The 21,461-nt window shown below is 38.5% G+C and overlaps 2 protein-coding genes across 7 annotated transcripts in view; both read left to right on the forward strand.

Annotated features, from left to right (window-relative positions):
* The window catches only part of LOC148025161 (Holliday junction resolvase MOC1, chloroplastic-like), a 154,977-nt gene extending 144,440 nt beyond the window's left edge, over nt 1-10,537 (forward strand). For 4 of the 6 annotated variants that reach the window (XM_087694918.1, XM_087694920.1, XM_087694917.1 and 1 more), the window contains 4 exons: nt 6,116-6,168; nt 6,311-6,442; nt 9,358-9,430; nt 9,932-10,331. In XM_087694918.1, coding sequence (XP_087551044.1) covers nt 6,116-6,168; nt 6,311-6,442; nt 9,358-9,430; nt 9,932-10,047 — 374 coding nt within the window. In that variant the 3' untranslated portion in view covers nt 10,048-10,331. Of the gene's footprint in view, nt 1-6,115; nt 6,169-6,310; nt 6,443-9,357; nt 9,431-9,931; nt 10,332-10,352 lie in introns of those variants that run through there. The other 2 variants (XR_015693415.1, XM_087694916.1) reach the window with 2 other exon arrangements.
* A 10,531-nt stretch (nt 10,538-21,068) lies between these two features.
* CPISCA (chloroplast-localized ISCA-like protein) overlaps nt 21,069-21,461 on the forward strand; it is a 43,983-nt gene continuing 43,590 nt past the window's right edge. The window contains exon 1 of the mRNA XM_087694921.1: nt 21,069-21,409. Within this exon, the coding sequence (XP_087551047.1) occupies nt 21,247-21,409 (163 nt within the window). The 5' untranslated portion in view covers nt 21,069-21,246. The remainder of the gene's footprint in view (nt 21,410-21,461) is intronic.

Below are 21,461 nucleotides of genomic sequence, written 5' to 3' on the forward strand. Positions count from 1 at the left end.
GACTATTTAGACTGGTCTTTCATTCCAAAACTTATGTCTGCTATGGGTTTTGGAACTCGGATGTCCCGATTGATTTACACCATTAGTGCTGCGGCTTCTTCGCGCGTTATGCTCAATGGTGGGGTTACAAAGCCATTTGTCCTTGCATGCTCGGTGAGACAGGGTTGCTCTTTGAGTCCTCTCTTCTTTGCCCTGGCGACCCACCCAGTTCTTTCAATGTTATCTTCAATGGCAGCTTCTGCTCAGCTGGCCGGATTGTCTCTTCCTTTGGGACAGCACTTCATTAGCTAATCTTTGGCTGATGATAGCTTTATGATTTTGCGTGTCGACAAGGACAACATTCGCAAGGCATTAGATGTTTGGACGCTCTTTGGTCATGCTTCGGGTCTTCGCATCAATGCCTTCAAATCAGCCATTCTCAGCTGCACGAAGTCTCATTTACAGTCATTGGGCTGGCAGGGTCAGGTTGTTCCCCGTGGCTCCATTGTCAGCCAAAGATTAGCTTCATTAGCCAATCTTTGGCTGATGATAGCTTTATGATTTTGCGTGCCGACAAGGACAACATTCGCAAGGCATTAGATGTTTGGACGCTCTTTGGTCATGCTTCGGGTCTTTATATCAATGCCTTCAAATCAGCCATTCTCAACTGCATGGAGTCTGATTTACAGTCATTGGGCTGGCAGGATCAGGTTGTTCCCCGTGGCTCCATTGTCAGGCATCTTGGGTACCCGTTGGGTGTTGATGTTCGGCCAAAGCAACTACTGGAGTGGATTTCACAGAAACTGGCAGCTAAGCTTATGTATTGGAAGTCGCAAGCGTGGCCCTTCCATGTCCGCCTCAAAGTGGCTCAGACAATTATGCTGCCAATGCTCACATATTTCTTGCCATTGCTGCCGTGGACTCCTACTACTTTGAAGGCTCTCACTCGCCCCATTCGTTTCATGTTATGGAAGAAGGATTCATTGCACGCAGGTATTTCATGGATTTCATGGTCACATACATGTACCCCCAAACGCCTGGGTGGTGGAGCTATTTTGGATGCTGAAACTCATATGCTGGCTCTTCGTTGGTCTCTTTTTCGCACTATGTGTGTGGATCATCACCCGTGGACCATTATAGCCCGTTATTTTCTTGAGGACAGCGGGCTTCGGCATGGTAATACACAACCTCGGGGCTCCTGGTGGCATGTCCTTAATGCAGACTCTCGGTTTTCCAGTCCCTCCTCCTCTCTGTTACTGCATTTGGTCGGCTCCTGGAAAGTGGTGCTCCAAAAGGCGTGTTGGCATCCAGCGGAGGACCGCTTGCTTACAAACTCCTTTCAACTGGAATTGTTGGCAGTCTCGAGATTACTTTCATGGGAAGACAAACATGAGCTCAGACCAAAATTTAACCGCATGGCTTGTTTGGGTGTGACTTCAGTTGCGGATGCCACCCTTGCCAGTCGTAAGGTCTTCGCATCGTTTCGTACTGCCAGGAGACTTTTCAGAATCCCGCGTGGATACCATGATTTATGGAAATAGCTTTTATTAGTGCTTCAGGGCAGGCAACCCTTTCCTGCCCTTGCTATGGATCGTCCTTGGCAGGGCTAGGACCTTGCAGGCCGGTTGAGTCTGGAAAAGGCCTCTGCTAATCAGGTGTATCATCTTCTGATTAAAGATCATCAATGGCTAAGTGTTAAAGCTAATACTGTATGGGGATTGCGGAAATCTCAGTCATGGTAGAAGGCAACTATGATGGAGGGCTGGTTGAATAAGACACCTTTCAAATGTAAGGTCTTTCTTTGGCGGGTGATGATTGGTGGTCTTCCTCTTGCCTCGGCCCTTCCCAAGCGTCGAATCTCGAATGGCAATTGTTTCTTCTGTACCACTACTGTGGAATCAGCCCGACATCGATTTATTTCTTGCCCGCTCGCCAAGAATATTTGGTTGCTCTTGCCACAGGTTTGGCGTGTAGTGGTGGGGTCCTCTCTAACCCCTTTCAATTGGGTTTTTGTGCGGCCAAAATACCCCACACCGCCACAGTTGCATATGAAGATCTTATTCCACTTTTTCAAATACTGGGGATGCTGGCACAATTGGACCACTCGGAATGCCTTTCTTTTTGATTCGGCCTCTAATGTACCGAGACACATTGCCCGGCTTAAAGGTCTCTTGCATTGGCAGATAGATCTCATTCGGCACTCGGACTTGCTCCCTCCGGAGGACTTGCTTCCCTGGCATATGGCAATTTCCTCTGGGTCTTTGCCATGACTTGTGTAACTTTTTGTGGCTTAGTGCTGGGATTTCACACATGTTGGCTTAGAGCCCTCGTGTATCTTGTAATCATGTAAACTTGTACCTTTTTTCCGTAATTAATACAATTACCTTTTACGAAGAAAAAAGAGATTTCAAATTCTGAAATTTGAATGGTGGCCCATGGGAGAGGATGGTTGCATTGTGCCATTGTGTGTATATAAGAGAGAGGTGGATGAATCATAAGAGAGGGAGAGGAAAGGAGAGAGAGTTTTTAAACTTGTTAGTTTAATCTTTAAACTTTTCTCTTGAGTCTTTGAGAAAGAAAAGATAGAGAGAGAGAGAAAATAAAGAGAAAGAAAGAAAAGAAGAAAAGAAAGTGCAGAAAAAAAGGGGGAAAACAGTCACAAAAGTGACCGTTGGCATACAGGAGGTAGTGTCCAATTCGGCGGGGATCAGGCCAAATGGGTTTGGGCCAAGACATGTCCAAACAGGACCGGACATGTTGAACAGGATTGGACGGGTCAAACAGGACCGGACATGTCAAATGGGACTAGATGGGTCAGACGAGTTGACCCGTCCGTCGGACGTGGACAACCTTGAGCTAACCCTTTGACCCTTATATGATGCTAAGTGGTGTAAAAGATGTTTACACCTAAACACACTTTTACACACCATAATGTGTGTTCATACATGGGGATGAATAATAACTAACAATTCCCCCCTATAGCTCATGGGAAAGGAAAATGGGAAGGTCTTACCTCGAAGTGGCAATGTCTAATCTCATATAATGATTTTGGAAAGAAGATACATGAGTAAAAGAGATGCAACATTAGGATAGTCATGACATGGTCTACCGAGAAGCTTAAGGACTAGAAGTAAGACATGGTTCAAAGGTGCGTATGCATGGCTCATAAACTTATCAAAAACCAATGTGGCTTAGAGGCATTGGGCACATGATCAAAGGTCAAATACGTGGGTATAGCCTTCGGGCTCGACTCAGAGGTCATGTTCGAAGTGGTTAAAATCCCCCCTAAAACATAACTCCTTTGTGAATCGAAAGGAAAGGAAATAGAAAGAAATGAAACTCGTTTTGGATTAAGAGTCATGCAAAGAACCCCACACAATTATGTCATATTTATGTGATGGAAAGGTCTTAGTGCATGCATGAGCATGACTAGTGTCTAATTCCAAACACATTCTTATATTTTACTTTTTTAATGTTATATTTTTATTAAGTTTTAAATTATTTTTAAAATTCTTACAGGATTAAAATCCCCCTTCGATATCGATGTCAAGGACATCACAATCAATGTTGCTTGCTTGTGATGGCATTGCTTGCCAAGCACTAGGACACTTGGCGGGTCATTTTTCACCCAATGTCAAAGGTGAGTGCGCGAACAATCTTCAATGCATTGTTGGAGGCCTCAACTCGATGGCGAAGGACTCCAGCATGAAAAGCCCCAAATTTCAGAGAAGAAATTTGGAGAAGCTTTGAAGGAAACTGAAATGCCCCAAATTCAATGGAGAAATTTGGATAAATGTGAAATGTCCCAATCTGCATGTGATCTGCCCCTATGAAAACATGTTTACTTTGATTAACTAAGGTTTCATAAAATAGACCTTATCTTGACAGGTCGATCATGGGCCGGCAAATAATCTGACAGGCAACATAGGTGGTGGCTAGGCTGCAGGTGGGGATAGGCATGTTGGATTCAACCTGTAGATGACATCCGTGCAAGGTTGGAGGCTCATTCATGTACAGGAAGATGTGTTATTATGTATGGAACCCGCATGTAACCAGCAAGCTATGGTGGATGGGGCTCCATAGAGAGAGAGAGAGAGAGAGAACTCTTGCACATATACAAATAGGAAGAAATAGATTGATAATGATAGGTGAGATGAAAGTACAAGTGATAGGGTCTGAATACATAGACAAAGCTGTGTAGCTAACCCTTTGACCCTTATTATACTAAGTGGTATAAAAGGCATAGTAACACAGAACAGGTTTTTGAGAGGGGCTCTAACATGGGGACGGGATGGGACTGGGACAAGAAGCTAGAAAATGGCCATCCCCCATTACTATGATAAAAGGTGTTCACACCTAGACACGCACTTTTACACACAATAATGTGTGTTCACACACACGGATGAATAATAACTAACACAGATGTCAGTGAACTTCTTCAACTACATAATATGGATCAGCAAACTGATTTTGACACAGGATGATATAGATTTGGCCCCCACCAACAACCAACACTAGGCAAAGCATAAACACACATTTTGAAGGTGCTTATTGGGTAACTGGCAGCCAAGGAGGATTTGGCACTTCTTGTGGTTTGGTGGCCCATGGGATCTAGCAATAGGTAGTTGGTTGGCTCAGATGCAGTCGGACGGGGCTTGCCAACATTTCTAGCAGCAATATCTGGAGATCCCAAAGCTTGTTTGTGGCCATATAGACTGGTTTGGAGAGGAGTCAGCAGGGTCCTGCATCCAATAGAACCTAGCCTTGGGTGAAGCTTTTTTGTTGGCAAGTTGTCAATTTGGGATGTAGCTCACTGAATAATGCAGAGATGCATAACATGATCTTCATCATTAGGGCTGGGTAATGTGTAGTGGTGGGCCTAGAAGTGTTACCTCATCAATAGGTACTAGAGCCCACAGCGTCACAATAGGAGGTATGAACATATCAAGAGCCTGTTAGGGCGGCACACCACTCTACAATTGACATTCAGTGGACAGATCCTTTTGTATATGCCACTCTGGCAGAGATCTTGTTGTCCATCCTCCACTCCTTCAAGGTCACTCGGAGCAGCTCTAGAGAGACTCATGGCATCAACAAGCTTCGATAGCTATTCCTTCACACATGGGGTCATCATAGCCTATTTTCCACATTAGGGAATGGCAACCCTTCGTGGTGTTATACATCCTCCACGTGGCATATTTCTCCCATTCTCCTAAAACCCCCTTGAGAGACCTTATGTATATATGTATATGAGTTGATTGGCACTCAGCTCTAGTTAGACTGCTGAGCAGTTATACGTTGCTTTTCCTTTTGCGTAATCTACATAGCCATGCTTCATATTGCAAAAGGAAATGACAACAGACCCCCTCAATATTTTAAAATAATAGTTTTAGAAATCCAAAGCAATAAAATACTTACCTTCTACACATGCCAAAACTTATTGTATGAAAGTATCACATAACTCGAGTTGTTTCTTAGAGTAGCCAACTCTGAGGCGTGAGTCAAAGAACGTCCAATAAGCATACACAAAATAAAAGTACAGTTTACACAAGCATATGATCTCAGGCTCAATGATGACTCCACAGTTTTGTGTTTTGCTGTGCTCTTGGTTAGCTCTCTTATGTGGCACGTGGTCTGCATGACCAACTTTTTAGAAAGACATCCTATCGTAACTCACACATGAGCCATTAGTACTAGTAATTGTCATGTGGCATGTCTGCACAATATGATTCCTTTCATCAACATATGCTATCTCACTTGATCTTTAAATAAATATATAGGTCAGTCATCATCATGGATCCCAGTGTGCCACATGGATCTCTTCAGATGACGTATCATCTGTCACATCAGTATGGATGACAATAGATACATCACGTGGCACTCTATGTCACTGCATAGGGTTTCTGATCAACATATGGCATGCACAAGATCCTAGTCCATACAAAGTAAAGAATTGTGTACAATATTGACACTTTTAAGTAATCAGGAAGGATTGAGTGAAAAAAGCTGTTATTGTGTATTAGGGCTTGTTCATCATGTGAAGTATTGGGGTGTATGTGACTGAAACATTCTCTCAATCATTAATGCCAATAGATTGTTCGTGTGTTTCACTGTACTGATCTAAAGATTTCTGCAGGTAGTGTTGCCTACATTGAGCAGAGCATATCACTACCAAAAGATGGAAAACAAGTAAGCAAATACCTCTAAGCAACTATATTGCTTTACTTTCTTTTAGGGTAATTTTCTTGAGTTTTGTCTTTTAAATCATTAATTAGTTTATCATCTTCAGCTTCTTTAGGGAGATTTATGACTTTGTTTTTATGGTTCTTAGGGATGGTGGGGTTCAGGTTTTGGCTTTGGAGTTTGGATTGGTATTCTTGTTGCTTCTGGCATGTCAGTTGTTCCTGTTCCACCAACAGCATGGAAGCGTGCAATGTATCTCTCTGGAAAACATCTAACCAAGGTATATAGAAGAACTGCTCTGCAAGGTCTTTGTTTGCATCTGCTGTGGGCCATGAAATAAGAAGTCTTCAAAATGTTTCTTGCATTCTTTGATCATGAGTGATCAGTTTTTCCCTTGAAGTGTCGTTTAAATGGTTTATTGAGGTATCTGCAGTGGAAGCATCAGTGGAATGGTGTATTCCATGAAGAGCAGTGTACATGATGGTAAAATGGGGAAAAAAGTGCAGTGTGGCAATGCAGATGAGAGAAATGATGGAATCTGCAATATTCAGATTTCTAACCATGAGATTTAGCATGATTTTGGGCTAGTGCATACATATTTGCAGAGGCTATGTGTACAAGTGACACTCTGAAATGGATGGATAAAATTGCAATGACAGCTGTGAGAATGAGACACAACTGATTAAATATTTAAGATTTAGGGTTCTCATCACAGGCAAGGAAATATGCAGACCTGTTGCAACTGATTGAGTTAATGCATCATATTCCACATTCTATATGTATAAAATGACAGCATTCATGAATAGTGTGATGCACATCTGTTATCAGCACTCCTGGTCAAGGCTCCCAGCTTTGACAGTGGAAGCTGATTGATATGACAGCTTACTGACCTGAACTGGTTGACCGCCGCAGTGGTCCGTGCATGTCTGGTACTAACAAAGCCGGGTCCATGTGTTTCTTGTTGATGTTCTACTGTCCAGATAATGTTAAGCCCCAGCACACAAGTGAAGTCAAGCAGCTGATGCTGAGATCTGGTGTCATGTTGGAAGGATAAAGGGCATGCACCTACAGTGACAGACAGTTCTCATACATCAGTCTGACTGCTGCTGTGGCTGACCAGTTTTGTCGGACTTGACTGGGCTCCCATTTCTTAAGTGTTGGCCCTGAATGACAGATAAAGACCTCTCCTTATGTACCGTTCCTTTGGTTTCTGCTTCTTTGCACGCACTCCTGCCCTTCTGTGGGGTTGAGCATCTAATTGCTGAGTGCCATCTGGCAATTGAGTTTCATGTCTTCTTGGCACACCCTTGTATTGAAATCAATGATCCTACCTTTGTTCCACTCAAGGCAGTGCCTTGTTGTCTATGCAGATGACCTCGGGTGTTATTCCATGGGAGTTGTTGCATAACACTGGGAGAATTGCTTTATTGGACATAACTTGGTGAGGGTTAGATATACCGACTCAATCCAGTGATCTGACTGGCTTCTTGAGCTACAGTGTCTGCCTATTTTATTGCTGACTCAATGACATTGCATGCACAAATTTTGTGATTGCCTCGTGCCTTGTTTTTTACAAAGAAAAGAAAAATTTTATTAATAACACCTGGGAGAAACTCCCCCAAGGTAAAATGCAGAGTACTAACTACCCTACAGAAAGTACCCGAGCACATGCACTATATAATTGTCGTGTGAACAACCAATCTGGTCAACTATAATGATGCCAAATGACTTGAGGAGCTAGATGAAGGAAGGTGCCAGAGTCCCAGGTCCGCTTTAGGCATCTCTCCTCCTCATCCTCCCCCTACAACCTATTTGTCGGTCTTCAACAGAGAGTATGGATGATCTCTTTCCGAGTCCTCGACAGAGTCTCTGCATCAGAGAGGCCATAGCATGGTTGCACCTCGCAGTCCATATGTAGTATGCAATAATACTAGCGCTAGCCAATCATAAGAAAGGAGTGGCTTCCCTAAAATCCCTCGTATCCACATGCTGGGGCTCTGTCTGTGACCCAGGCTATGGCCCCCCAAGTCACAACCATGGTCTCTGTTATGCCATGAAAGACCATCCTGAGGGCTCTCCTCCATACCTCCTTATTTTCTCGTGTCTTAGCTTTTACCATGCATCTAGTGAAGCGCAGATTGCTGTAAGCTTCATGTTGCCCCCTTCTTTCTACTGCAAGAGTGACTGCAAGGGAATGAATTATTCCAACAAGTCATTTGGAATTTCCCCTTCAAGCATTACACCATTTAATTTAAACGTGCTGCAGAATGGGCAATACAGACAAGAGTTAAATTGAAACATTAAAGTTATCAACCTGACCTTGGCATTTGATGCTCAGGATTACATGGCCAACTGCATCATCTGAATGGCATTTTATGTCAACAAGAGTGTCGCTTGATGTGCCAACACATACATAAAACGTCAATTCTGAAAAGCTCCATGACCTGAGAAAGAATTGTATTACTACTCTTTTGGCTCATGAGCACACAAAGACCATTGGTTTAGCATTCAAAGGGATATAGGTTCAGTCCAAATGCACTGTTTCCTCCAGGAAATTGTCAACTGGACAAATCCTCCTCTCCCTAAGCTGTGGTTCTAGAGAGTGGAGATTTAAAACAATGAGGAATTTGTTGAGGGTTAATTTCATCCATCTGCCGTTTTGCAAAATCCTCCAGAATGCTTACGCCTGATATATGTGGCTTTATGGCCATGATGGTCCAAGCATTCAAGCACATTTGTCTCGTGGTTTGGATGAGATATTGGTTTCATGGACCATACAGACTGTATTTATTCTCAGATCCTGGTCTATATAGCTGTGGTTGGATGTATGGTGCTTAAGCTGGAACAAGTTAACCAGCAATGTCACTTGGTATTGCTTTTACTTCCAAATTTTGAAGGTTTGTCCCCTAAATTAATGTAGAGAACATTGGTTTTGCCGAGAAAGTGTGTGACCAATAAAGGGAGCTTGTTTTTGGTTCTGGAGAAGGAAACTCCAGCTTCATTGGTTGTATATACATTTATGCATTGTATATTCTAAGGGTATTATATCGGATTGAGCTTTCAAGTGTCTATTTCTTGTGTTTATATTGATTGATTATATTGGACGGTTGTGTGTGAGCTTAATCAAACTCTGTCGATGAATGATTCTTCGTCTTGATTTTGATGCTTCGTATATTTGAAAATTGGCTGCCTTAGGATGATTGCAGGGCAAGTGCTGCTTTGATTTTTCCATTGTTGGCATCACAATTGAAGCGAAAAAAGGATCACGGTAAGAAGCTTCGAAATCTGTATATAACCCATGTTAGAGTTTCTGATGAAAGGTGGTGAACTTAGACGTCCTTTAGTCGGTACCACCATAGCTGATGCTCAAAACATTTGTTATACTCGCAGAATGTAGTCAATGTGTGAAATGATTCTATGCCTATCACAGTTATAGTCCTCTTTGTAAGACAAGCAATTGTGAAGACAAAGCTATCATCAGGAAGAGCGAGGCTGTACTTTCACCTAGAGATTCCATCAGCCGTATTTAGACAAGGTCCTGTCTGTAGGGAAGCAAGCATGTGTTTAATTGAGCTATCTAGACGCTCATCTGGTTGGGGGTGGCTTGGTTGCGGAGGTGAGGAGGCTGATGAGTTATGTTCATGCACGTCTCGTTGGACTTGTCCTTCTCTTCTTTTTTGGATCTATCTATCCGTCTAGAAATGAGTGAACTGAGGCAAATTGTAAATTGGCGAATGTCTTAGTCGTCGCGGGTGGGTGTGTTGTGCAGGGCGAGCTGAGGCACTTCTGATAGCCGCGTATGGGAAGGGAATCCCAGCCCCTGTCAAAGAAGAGATGGACAAAGAGGCTGACAGTGCAGAAGCAGCAGCAGCAGAACAATCCTAGATCTTGAAGGGCGAGGTCGCCTCGCCCTCGCCCTGGCCCTGAATTTTGAATGAAATTGTCAACAGGACAAGCACGCAACCGCAGCCCCTTTTGTGAAGAGGATTGGAAGGTTACTAGTCTTAAACATTCAAATGAGTTTTAATAGTGTAACAATATTTATCGTATGGAGCTAGAGAAAAAAAAAGTTTGGGGCATTTTGATGTCTTTATCAAGTATCCCTAGTCATAAATGAAGGGTTCATACTAAAATATGAAAAAATTATAGGGCTCGATTCCAACTCACAATAAGCTTGTGTAATATGAAAAACAAATTTCTACCATAATGTTGAGTGGCTAAAAGAATTGCATCTTTTGCATAAAATTGTCACTCAATTGGGGTGTGTTGCATTTTGCTTTTGGAGGTCGTCACCTTATTCCTCTATTGTATTATCAAGCCAATCACAACCTAGAGATTAATAGGACAAGTGTCTCGTAATATATAGCATTTATGAGATTGTTTGTTACTAAATTTAACATTAATGAGAACATGTGGTTTTGATTGACATTGAATTTAGCAAAGTCTATAAACTTCAAAAAGTATTGAAATCTAAGGTGTTGGCTAGATCATAAGTGCAATTATTTTGCAACTACTTGTGGTATAGATCATAGATGATAATGGATGTCTTGCTATCATCAAGATAATTGTATTCTCGTAAGCATGCTTGGAAGTTTAGATGATTTACCTCCCTTAACCAATTGCTCAGTTGTTTCCCATTATAGTTGTTATGGTAGTTGCCTCCTCGCCCAAACATATTATAGTGAACACACTACATTACTTGCCAACATACCCAAACATATTACAATGAACACACTTTAGCCTAACTTGAGTATCTCTTTCTTGTAATGTATGCCTACCATTTCGGAGGTCATTTGTATGACCAAATGCTAAGGTGTGACTCCTTTTTTTTCGGATGCTCCCAACATCCAATCCTGGGTCTTTTTCCCGGATGCTCCCAGCATCCGATCCTAGATCATTCGCGACTTAGCGAGATCCCAATAATCTCAAACAAGATTATGCAAGAAAATGTTCTTGGTAAGTTAACTTATTTTGACTTTCCCTTTCCCACGGGTTTTACCTTATGGTATCCTAACCTACCCCAAGCATTAACTAGCAACAGACATGCTTTATTCGCAACCCAACCAAGGGTCTTTTATTCTTCCAATTCTAACCAAGTTCAGTTAATACACTTGGCAACACAAGACTCTTCATCTAGGCCTTCAAGCTACAGTCTAGATGCATGCGTCCCTTCCATCTCTCTCTTAGTGTGGTACTATGCAGAGTTTTCCAATCATCCTTACCCATCATGCACATGGTGTGTTTAGTGTATTTGTACATCCTAAGCGACCTTTAACTCTCTTCACACCTGGCGATGAATACTTATCCCTAATGCATTGGATCTCATGTGACTTGCATACATGGAAGTCTAGGTAAATATGGATACTAAGTTATTATTATTATCACATGCCTCGTCCATGACAAGTGAGGGATGTCCATTTAGTTTTTTTACTATTGAAGAGTGTTTATCTTTTTCCATATTATATTCTCACTACATGGTAATAAATATGAAGAACTTATTGAACCTGATCACCTCCTACACCCACCCTATGGTTTCCTCATAAAGTGTCAAATTGGAGCTAGGTTACCAATTTTGTAGTGGACCAATATTCTAAAATGCAAGTCAATTGTTCAAATCCCACTCTAAGGGGCATTAGAAATAGATGCTTTTGATTTGAGTGTAATGGTATCTCTTACCCTTACTCCCAAATTAAACAATGCCCCCAAGTTGAAAACTAATTGCTTGCACATATGAGGAGTTTAATTTGTGTTTAGGATTTGAGTTTTCCTTTCTAGGTCTGTATCTATCTTTTTGTGCTTCTATCGTGGTCGTACACTATGTTAAAATATAGATCTTTGAATAAACTAAAACCACCCTCGTTCTTAGTACAAGTGCCATACTCTAAAATGCTTCCACCTTCAAACATAGGCTTATTGATGGATGTGTTTTGAATCTTTGAAACTCCTCGTACTTATTCAAGTATGAATTCTTATAATCCAGGGCTACCACAAGCCCAACTACCACCTGAGAATTATCCATATGATATAGAAAGGCTCCATCATATATCTTTCAAACTAAAGGAGATCCTAAAGTGTACAAAATGGTACCAACCTTGTGCTTATATTGTTGTACCTCCCAAACCTCCTTAATTCCCAAAGCATATGTATAATCATTGTCTATTTCCCAGCAAATTACCAACCCACTTAAATAAGGAATGCTCCTTTATTGAAAAGTTTGGTCTTGTATTTCTAAAGCTTTTCTTGTTTCACATGAGATATCGACACAATAAACTTGTGAAGATCCATACCACCTATAGACCATAAGATGCTAAAGCCCCTGGCCAGCATCTCAAGAGCCAATCTCAACTTCTCCAATTAAGCTCAAACTATCAACTTTTCCTCCACTTTAATGATCAAACTAGTTATCGATCCCTTCACCAATAGCTTCTTTGATTATATCTCCACATCATATACAATGATTGAACATATAACTAGATAGCCATGCTTTATCTTCCCTTTTCCTATTTCCTATTTAGTATATTGATGCTTCCAATATATTTAATCATCCAAGAAAAGTGAACTAGAATAGTTTTCTTGAAGGGTATTATTATTCTTTCACATGAATCAAAAGTATTCCAATGGTTTTCTTCTCCCTATTTTTGTAATCAATAGCTATCTATATCCTTCACTCTAACTTTGAAGAATCACTTGCTTAAATTTTTCACCTTAGGTTTGGTCAATTCCACTTTGACTTCAAAAGCATATTGGTTGTTTCATAATAAAATGCTTTTTCCAAAAAGTACTTGATCATTTATCCCATCTAGAATATTTTCCCCTCCATTTCTATGTTAATATGATGGATTAAGCTCTTTCTTTGTATTTACTCTACTTTAGTGGTGCATTAAATCAAAGTTTTGATTTATCATTTATTTTCCAATTAGTTATGTCCAAAAGAAGTTGAACTTGCAAAATTACCAATGATGAGGCCATCGCCATTCAATATGTATACTATAATTCTTACTCAAATATTAGTCATGGAAACTCCATGAGGATTTGTGACTAGGCACATGAATACTAGGGATAACTTCAAGAAACATGTTTTATACTAACCTATGCGTCTATTATGAAGTACTAAAATCCTCTTGTAGGATGACAACCTACTCAAGAGTTGATAAAGAAATGAATACAATGAGGAATTTCTTGAGACGTTAACAATATGTGATAATCTGAATAATCTAGGGAAGAGTAGATTCAAAATAGATGCTAGAAAGGTTCCACGAGCAACAACATTTTAACACCTAAAATAGGAGCCATGCAAAGTAAGAACTTAATGCATGATTTTGAACAATTGGAAAGATTGAGAATTTTCTTTTTGACTCACACTCTTCTACACTAATCATGGATTTCTTTGTCATGACCTCTAAAGTACAAACTCTATTCATATCAACACGATATTTGGTATTCTTTTTTCGCATCTCACCATTGAGTGGTAATTCTGAATTTAGGAACTTCTTCTCATATCATTTCATTTGGTTTGAGAAATGGAGTAGATAATATCAAGGACAATGGGGGATTAGACATGAAAGATACTAGTTTTAACCTTTCCTCTAGTCCCATGGTTATGATGTGTGGGCATGTATCCCCCACCCAATAGTTTTATGTTAAACTCTTCCTATTTTGGCATGAATAGAAGGTTGATTCATACCCATCAATTCCAATAGTAATCATAAAAAGTGTTAGTTCCATTAGTACACTTGAAGTTTATCAAATTAAATTTCACTAGATGAGATAATGCATTGAATTTTTATACACAAAATCCGTTAACTTATTCATCTCCTTCAATCTACAGAGTTCCATTGAAGTAGCTATATTTTTCCCATCCACCATCAACTTTGTTGGGTGTATTGAGCAACAGTGTTATTGGAATTTTCTCAAATGCCCTATTCTAGACTCTCTTTCAGTTGTCGCACTATAGAATTGTATCCCTCCAAATGGTTTCCATTTTAAGCTGATCCTTTCATTATGACTAGTTTGCTCATGTGATTGGTCATGAGACATTGTTCTATCTCCCCCATAGTGTATTCTTTCCCTTATGCATCCAAAATCATATAATGGTAACTTTGGACTCCATTAACACATATCAATATTCATCAAAGAAGAGGATGGAATGATTTATACAAAACCTTCTTCCTATGCCTTCATTATGACTAGTTTGCTCATGTGATTGGTCATGAGACATTATTCTATCTCCCCCATAGTGTATTCTTTCCCTTATGCATCCAAAATCATATAATGGTAACTTTGGACTCTATTAACACATATCAATATTCATCAAAGAAGAGGATGGAATGATTTATACAAAACCTTCTTCCTATGCCTTCTACTGTAAGCCAAATTGGACTAAGGTAGACTATTCTTTTTTAATGCCCAAAACTAGTCCACTACAAGTTACAGTCAAGTAGTGATTCTCATATCATGCAGAGAATATGTATTGTAACTGTAAGAGCCATGATCACTCTCATGCAAATTGTAACTCTCTCATAGTTATGAACGTGTACTTTTTAAATTCTAGTTTTTAATGTACAAAAGACATGTAGAATATGTGGATTAGTAGGTAAGCTTGCCTGTCTACGCTAAAGAGCCGAAATTTCATAAAAGAGACAAGATAAAACATGAGAGGCTAGACTTGAGAGAGTGGACAAGGGTTGAGGATTTAGAGAAGGAAGCTCTCTCTTGCATTCCATTCATCTCCTTCTCTTCTTCTTCCCCTCTTCTATAGTGCATGCACTTCCTTGAGGCATCTATATCTATTCTTGAGAAAATACGAGTGTTTAAGTGATGCAAAGAGTGAAGCACCATGAAAGAGATTTTTTTTAAAAAAAATCTTTCGCTCATCTACCTCTTCTAGTGGCATGGAGTGAAGTTGAACGGAAAATTGAGAGCTTGGTATGTGAGAAGCATTCACATGGATCATATGGCGTCTACTTCTCCCTTTGATAGTGGATCATATGGCAATGTACTTCTCCTTTTGCTAGTGGATTACATATAAGAAAAAGTTGAGAATGTAGGTGATCCTACAATAAAACTTGAGTCCTTCATGCTTTCTTTGAATTCATGGGATTGAGAGAGAGAGAGAGAGAGAGAGAGAGAGAGAGAGAGAGAGAGAGGCTTGGTGCAGAGCTAGAGTACGAGTTGACTAAGTGAGGGGTAGTCTTGTCTCGCATATAAAGAAAGATCTTGGAGGAATAAGAGCTCAATCAAAGTCCCAATTGTTGGAGAAACAATTTTGAATTCATTGTTAGGACAAATAATGAAATCCTCTTTGTGAGAGAGCTCATAACCATGTAGGAATAATAGGCCGTGATTACTTGAAAGGATTGAGCTTTTCTCATTGATTGCAAAAGGCATAGCAAAACATTCATGGATCGATTGGAGAAGGCATGGCTAAACCAAAACATACATGGCTAGATTAGGAAAACCCATAGTGGAAATTTAAGAAGTTGAGATAGCCAAAGGCTTGATCCTCTTTTTGCAACCAACTTGTTGAACATTCAATAGTAGGAAGGAAACAAGTTAGAGTGCACTCTTTACTTTTCCATTCTTGTAAAAAAAAAATCATAATACTCTCTACTTTGCAATCTAGTATGAGTTTGTATTCTCTAATACATCCATTGCACTGCATACTTGCATGATTTTTTATCCTTTCATGCATTCCTTTCTTGTGGAGCTTGAATAACAAGCATATGGAACATTGGCATTATAAGCATTTTGTTTTAATCTTATTTTCATGCTCCTTAATCTTTTTTTTGGTAGATAATTGGCAAATGATGATGTTTGCATATAGTAGAGTGTCTATTCATCTTAGTTGAGTGCATTTACAAGTTTTGTGCATTGTCTACTTATCAGAAAAGGTACTCACTTGACCACCTCAAGTGCGGTTTCCGTGGAGCCTACATAAACTGACTTACCAATCCAACAACATAGCTCAAATCTGGCATGGTAATAGTCAAGTCATCCTGATATAGTACATTTCTTGGGAAAAGTGAACAAGATAAGGAAATTAGATATTTGCTTGGAAGCACTCCGTTACAAATCGCGATCCGTAAGGCCTTGAGACTCGATATGACCTTGATTGCTAGTTTTTTACTCCAATTGAAAAGCACAATCATTGGACATTGCATTTTATCAACTACAAATTTATAAGGTATTATGGGGACTTGTTTTCCACCATCACCTTGAATACATCTCCTGTCGCCTCAACTACTGCTAGTTTTTCTTGAAAATACTAGTTTCATGGGCCATATCATGTGCAAATCACCTTGCATATGCTTGGACAACTAGGATAATCAATTGTGCTTGAGTATCTTTTTATAAACAATCATAACATATGATATCATAGGCCGTTTTTGCCTCTTATGAAATCTCTCTCTCTCTCTCTCTCTCTCTCTCTCTCTCTCTCTCTCTCTCTCTCTCTCTCTCTCTCTCTCTCTCTCTCTCTCTCTCTCTCTCTCTCTCTCTCTCTCTCTCTCAATTCATTCTTCGAGTTCTTATATATAGATATTAAAATCTATCTTATCCTCTCCTTTGAAAAGTATATAGATATAAGTAACTCTTTTGTTTAAATTTACAAAGTTTAATAGCATTACACAAGTTTTTATAACTTTTTTTACACCAATTGATTATTTAGCAACACACACACGCACACACAAAAGAATGCACATGCACAGTACATAACTCTATGTTCATATACACATGTATGGCTACATGTCCATACATTAAAATATCTATGAACTAAACATCAAAATGTAGATCTATAGATATATGTGCATGCAAGTTACATATATTTACAAAAATATACCAACCACTTGCACATGTGTACACACATACACATCTACTTGTGGAGTAAACAATTGAAATAAATGCTAATTGTGTAACTTAATAGAGCAATTTCTATCAGCTTCAAATGTATTTTGTTGTTTGTTTTCTACAATTAAAAATTAGATTGGTGAATAATCTTTGATTATTTTCTTGAATTCAACCTTTATCATTATTATTTTTCTGATTGGATCCACTTTAAAGCTTTATACATCATTATCCCTCTCCTCTACTCCTATATTGGTATGTCACATAATTTCATCACCTTATTTATACAATGGGATTGTTCGTAATCAAATACATTCGTGTTTGGGGCACTAAAATCCTTATTAATATGGAAGATAAAGATTGCAAGACATACTAAAGGCCTTCAAAAGTTTCATTAGTATGCATTGATCGTATTAGCTTGGCCACTAAAAACTTCATAAGTGAGATGTAAGAATCCATAGACATCCATGCATATCTACCTACACAAGTCAATTTTGGGGTATGGATGTGTACACCTGTATGTGTGTGTGCATGTTTAAGTAGAATTTTCCTTCAACAAAACTTGAATCATATAGATTATTGAAAAATTAATAAATTACCTTAAATAAGTTACTCAATAAATCATATTACATTAATTAATTAATTCAAGAGAAAGCACAAAATAAACTAAATAATACATTTATATTTTTATGATAAATATCACATTTTTTATAATAATAAATTATAATAATTAATAATCAATTTAGTATAGTAAAACACGTCATTTAAATTTGAAAATAAGAATACATAGATTCTTAAAGATATAATTAAGTAACTAAATCAAACAAATCAAATGATATAAAAATTAAAAATTAAATAAAAATATATTTAAAAATAAAAAATATTTAAAAAGTAAAATCTCACAAGGATCCTAAAGGATAATTTATCATCAAATCTAAATAAATATGTATACAAAATTATTGTAATCCATTGATGGTAGTCCTAAGGAGTAGTTTTTCCAAACATGAGTGGATGAAGGGTTCAGTTGTTACCTAATACCCATATATAAAGAAGAAGGTGAGAACCTTGCCTTCTAGTGTGTATTGTAGGTGTCATCACGAGACATGGTTGTCATCCTAGTCCCACCTACATAAATAGTTTAAAAACTAAAATCTAAGGACTAATGCAAATATTGTCATGAAAAAATCAAATCAAAACTATGAAATATTGAGTGAAAGGTCATCCAATGAAATACAAGGTATAAGTTAGATCTTCTCATAAAATCAAAGTATCATATTCATAGCAATGATACCTTGCAAGGAAACTACTTATCCATATAAGCCAATCTTTTCATAAGGATTATTTTTAAAAGATAGATGTCTAGTAACTTATCTGCCCAGAGATGCATAACTACTTTAGGAAATAGAAAGAGAGGTGTCTACTTGTAAAGCTACAAATTATGTTCTAGCTAGAAAAGTTATAAATATTTATGTAATACATGGCATTATTCTTCTATGCATCATGTGCTTTCATATTAAAAAACATACGTAGATTACATAATCTCAATCAAAGATCAAATATAAGCCTTAATTACCTAGATAAGCAACATGAATCTCAAAGCTTAATAAAAGAGAATTGATTCACACTCAAAACCATATCAATCTGCACAATAAATCTAGCTAATGGGTGGATGCAACCAACCAAAGTTAGATCAAATTTTGAACTTTAAAGAATCCAATAAAGCATATTAAAAACCCACTGTTGTGTAGCCCAACCAAGTTATGCCATAGTTCAAATTATGTTGTTTTATAAAGGCCATTATCATTTAGTTCAAATTGGGTTATCCTATGATGGCCTTTACCAATTCAGATGGTATATATTTAGCAAATAGTCGATATGGCATATATGGTGTGCTTGAAGCAAGAGATGAAAATAGCAAGTAGTGACCTAGAAACAACATGGTATATATGGTATGCTCAAAGCACACAAGGCACATTTACTACTTAACCAAAGGCTCAAGGCTTCTACAAAAGCCCATAATGAAAGCCATTATTGATGATACGACGAGCCTAGGAGATAGCCATGAACATATCCATTACATTTCTGCAAAACAAATTAATGAGTCATCATGTAACAAAATTTTCATGCATCCAACATAGCATAGATATGAGTGCAAGGCTTTGAAAGCTTATTCAACACAAGTTATCAATGAGAGAGACGATAGTCAAAGACCATATTACTAATGAGAACAATATCAAAATAGACGTAGAAATAATAGGGTAGAGGTCCCATGAGTTTCAAAAGGAAGATGCCAACATTATATTCTCCTTCAAGAGCATTCGGAAATAAAGATGATGACGAATCATGCATAGATTCAACCTTCTAAAGAGATCAAAGCACACATCAAGAGCTTCATGGAGACAAATTTACGTATTGGTACCAGTATTACCAATATTGATTGAGAAGTACCATACGAAGACTAACATATGGCTATAATAGGGCTTAATAGAACCAATGCCTTATGATGGGTTAATCATGATTACCAACCCCCATTGATATGCTAATGATCATATCCGTGTGGACTTTTTGTCAATATAAACACAGGGACATAATCATAAGGGTGATAACTTTGGCATTTAAATAGCTATGAGAGCCATCAAAGTGTTAATTTGCATCACTCACGAACTCCCGACATGTGATCTTCCATCATTAGTCATAGGGCATTATTGATCCTAATGGGACTACCAACCCATTGTGAGACAAGCATTTCCGGTGAGATGTTTTGATGTCTTTAAGGTAGATTTCTTTGTAGAGGTACAAATATAAGAAAAACAAAAAGAAACCAAACTTCTACCCATGCCACAATATTAGCCTCAATCGCTATAAATGTTGTTGCCAACTAAAGTGCAACCAAATCACCTAGTGGTAGCTCCAAGTAATACCCATTCAACTACTTGAAAAGCAACAATGCAAGGAAACAAGACCACACACTTTATCTATAGCATAACATGCAAGCAGAATGACAAGGTATTTGTAGGGCACATTGTGAATGTGAGAAAAAGAATCCAGTATTACAAAAGAAAAGTTGTCAAAAAAAAAGAAAGAAAGACATCGAAACCTACCAACCATTTGAGGATAACTATGAGGCCAATGTAGAGACAATAAAGTTGATAATATAGACAAGGCTAGGAGCTTAGAGCAAGAAACAATTCTACAAAAGAAATTAAGTATTGCAAGCTATAACAACTTCCATGATCATCCAACAAGATGTTAAAATGATTGCTTTTTGAAGAGAAGAAACTTAATTTGACAAAGTAATCAATTATGCTCGATCTAATCTAGACTTTTTGACTCCCAAAAATAAAGAGATTCCCCTAAGCATTTTGGATTTTGCACAACTTTCAAAAACGTTAAATTTAAGTACATTCGTTCTTGAAATATACAATAACCTTCAACAAATTTGCTTGTTATTCAACACTTATGAATTAATTCTATTATCTTTAATTGATTATTATTGTTTTTAAAAATATTTGCACTTAAATTTTTAAAACATAGAATGATTATTTTTAACCAATGGAAACTTAGACCAAACTCTACCAAAATACTCAAGAATAAGGACTTGCATAATGCACAAACAAGGGCATACTATTGTGCATAAGAGCATTGTGTTTATATATATATATATATATATATAGAGAGAGAGAGAGAGAGAGAGAGAGAGAGAGAGAGAGAGAGAGAGAGAGAGCCCTTTTTCTTTATTTTTCTAAAAATAAACTCTTCATTATTGAAAAGTAAGATCCACACATTTCAAAGCTAAGAGGACCACTTAACCGAAGTTAACAATGGGTAAAGTTTTTGGAACCGATACCACCTTGTCACTGCACCATTGTATCCATTGGGTCAAGCATCCTCAAGGATGATAACTCACCTTGAAGGCACATTTAAAATACTATAAAACATGGTTAGTATTTGATTCTAGATAAATCTAAAACCAATGTCGCATGAGGATACAAGGTTGTTTTTGGAGTTAAGCTCGTAAGCATTATGCATATACCCTACAGGGCAATGCTAATAAAATCCTGTCACATAAATCTGCATGTGTCCGTAACACTCCCACTGGATTCCGCAGCTCACGATAGGGTTTCTTGTTTTCAGCACATATTTCACCCAATTCTTATTAATAATCTTATTGATATACGCGTCACCATGTACAGAGAGTCGTAACGAGGCATCATCAACGTCTTGTCGCGCCGGTAAGTCCCCATGGCTTCCCTGCACTGCTCGCTTATGGCCTCGCAATCGGCCTCGACTGGCTCGTACCTATCCAGCAGCTCTGTTGCAATACGGCTGCCATCTCGAAGAGCAAACATTGGCAGCCTCCGCCTGCTCAGGAGGACACCGAGCCTCACTTGTTCTGTCAGCACAGGTGCCTTCTTTCGCATGCCAGCATCTCATATTGCTTATGCTCAAGAGTTCTG

This window comes from Lygodium microphyllum, chromosome 15, assembly GCF_053477565.2.
Source record: "Lygodium microphyllum isolate KBCC chromosome 15, Lygodium_microphyllum_v1.1.10, whole genome shotgun sequence".
NCBI lineage: Eukaryota > Viridiplantae > Streptophyta > Polypodiopsida > Schizaeales > Lygodiaceae > Lygodium > Lygodium microphyllum.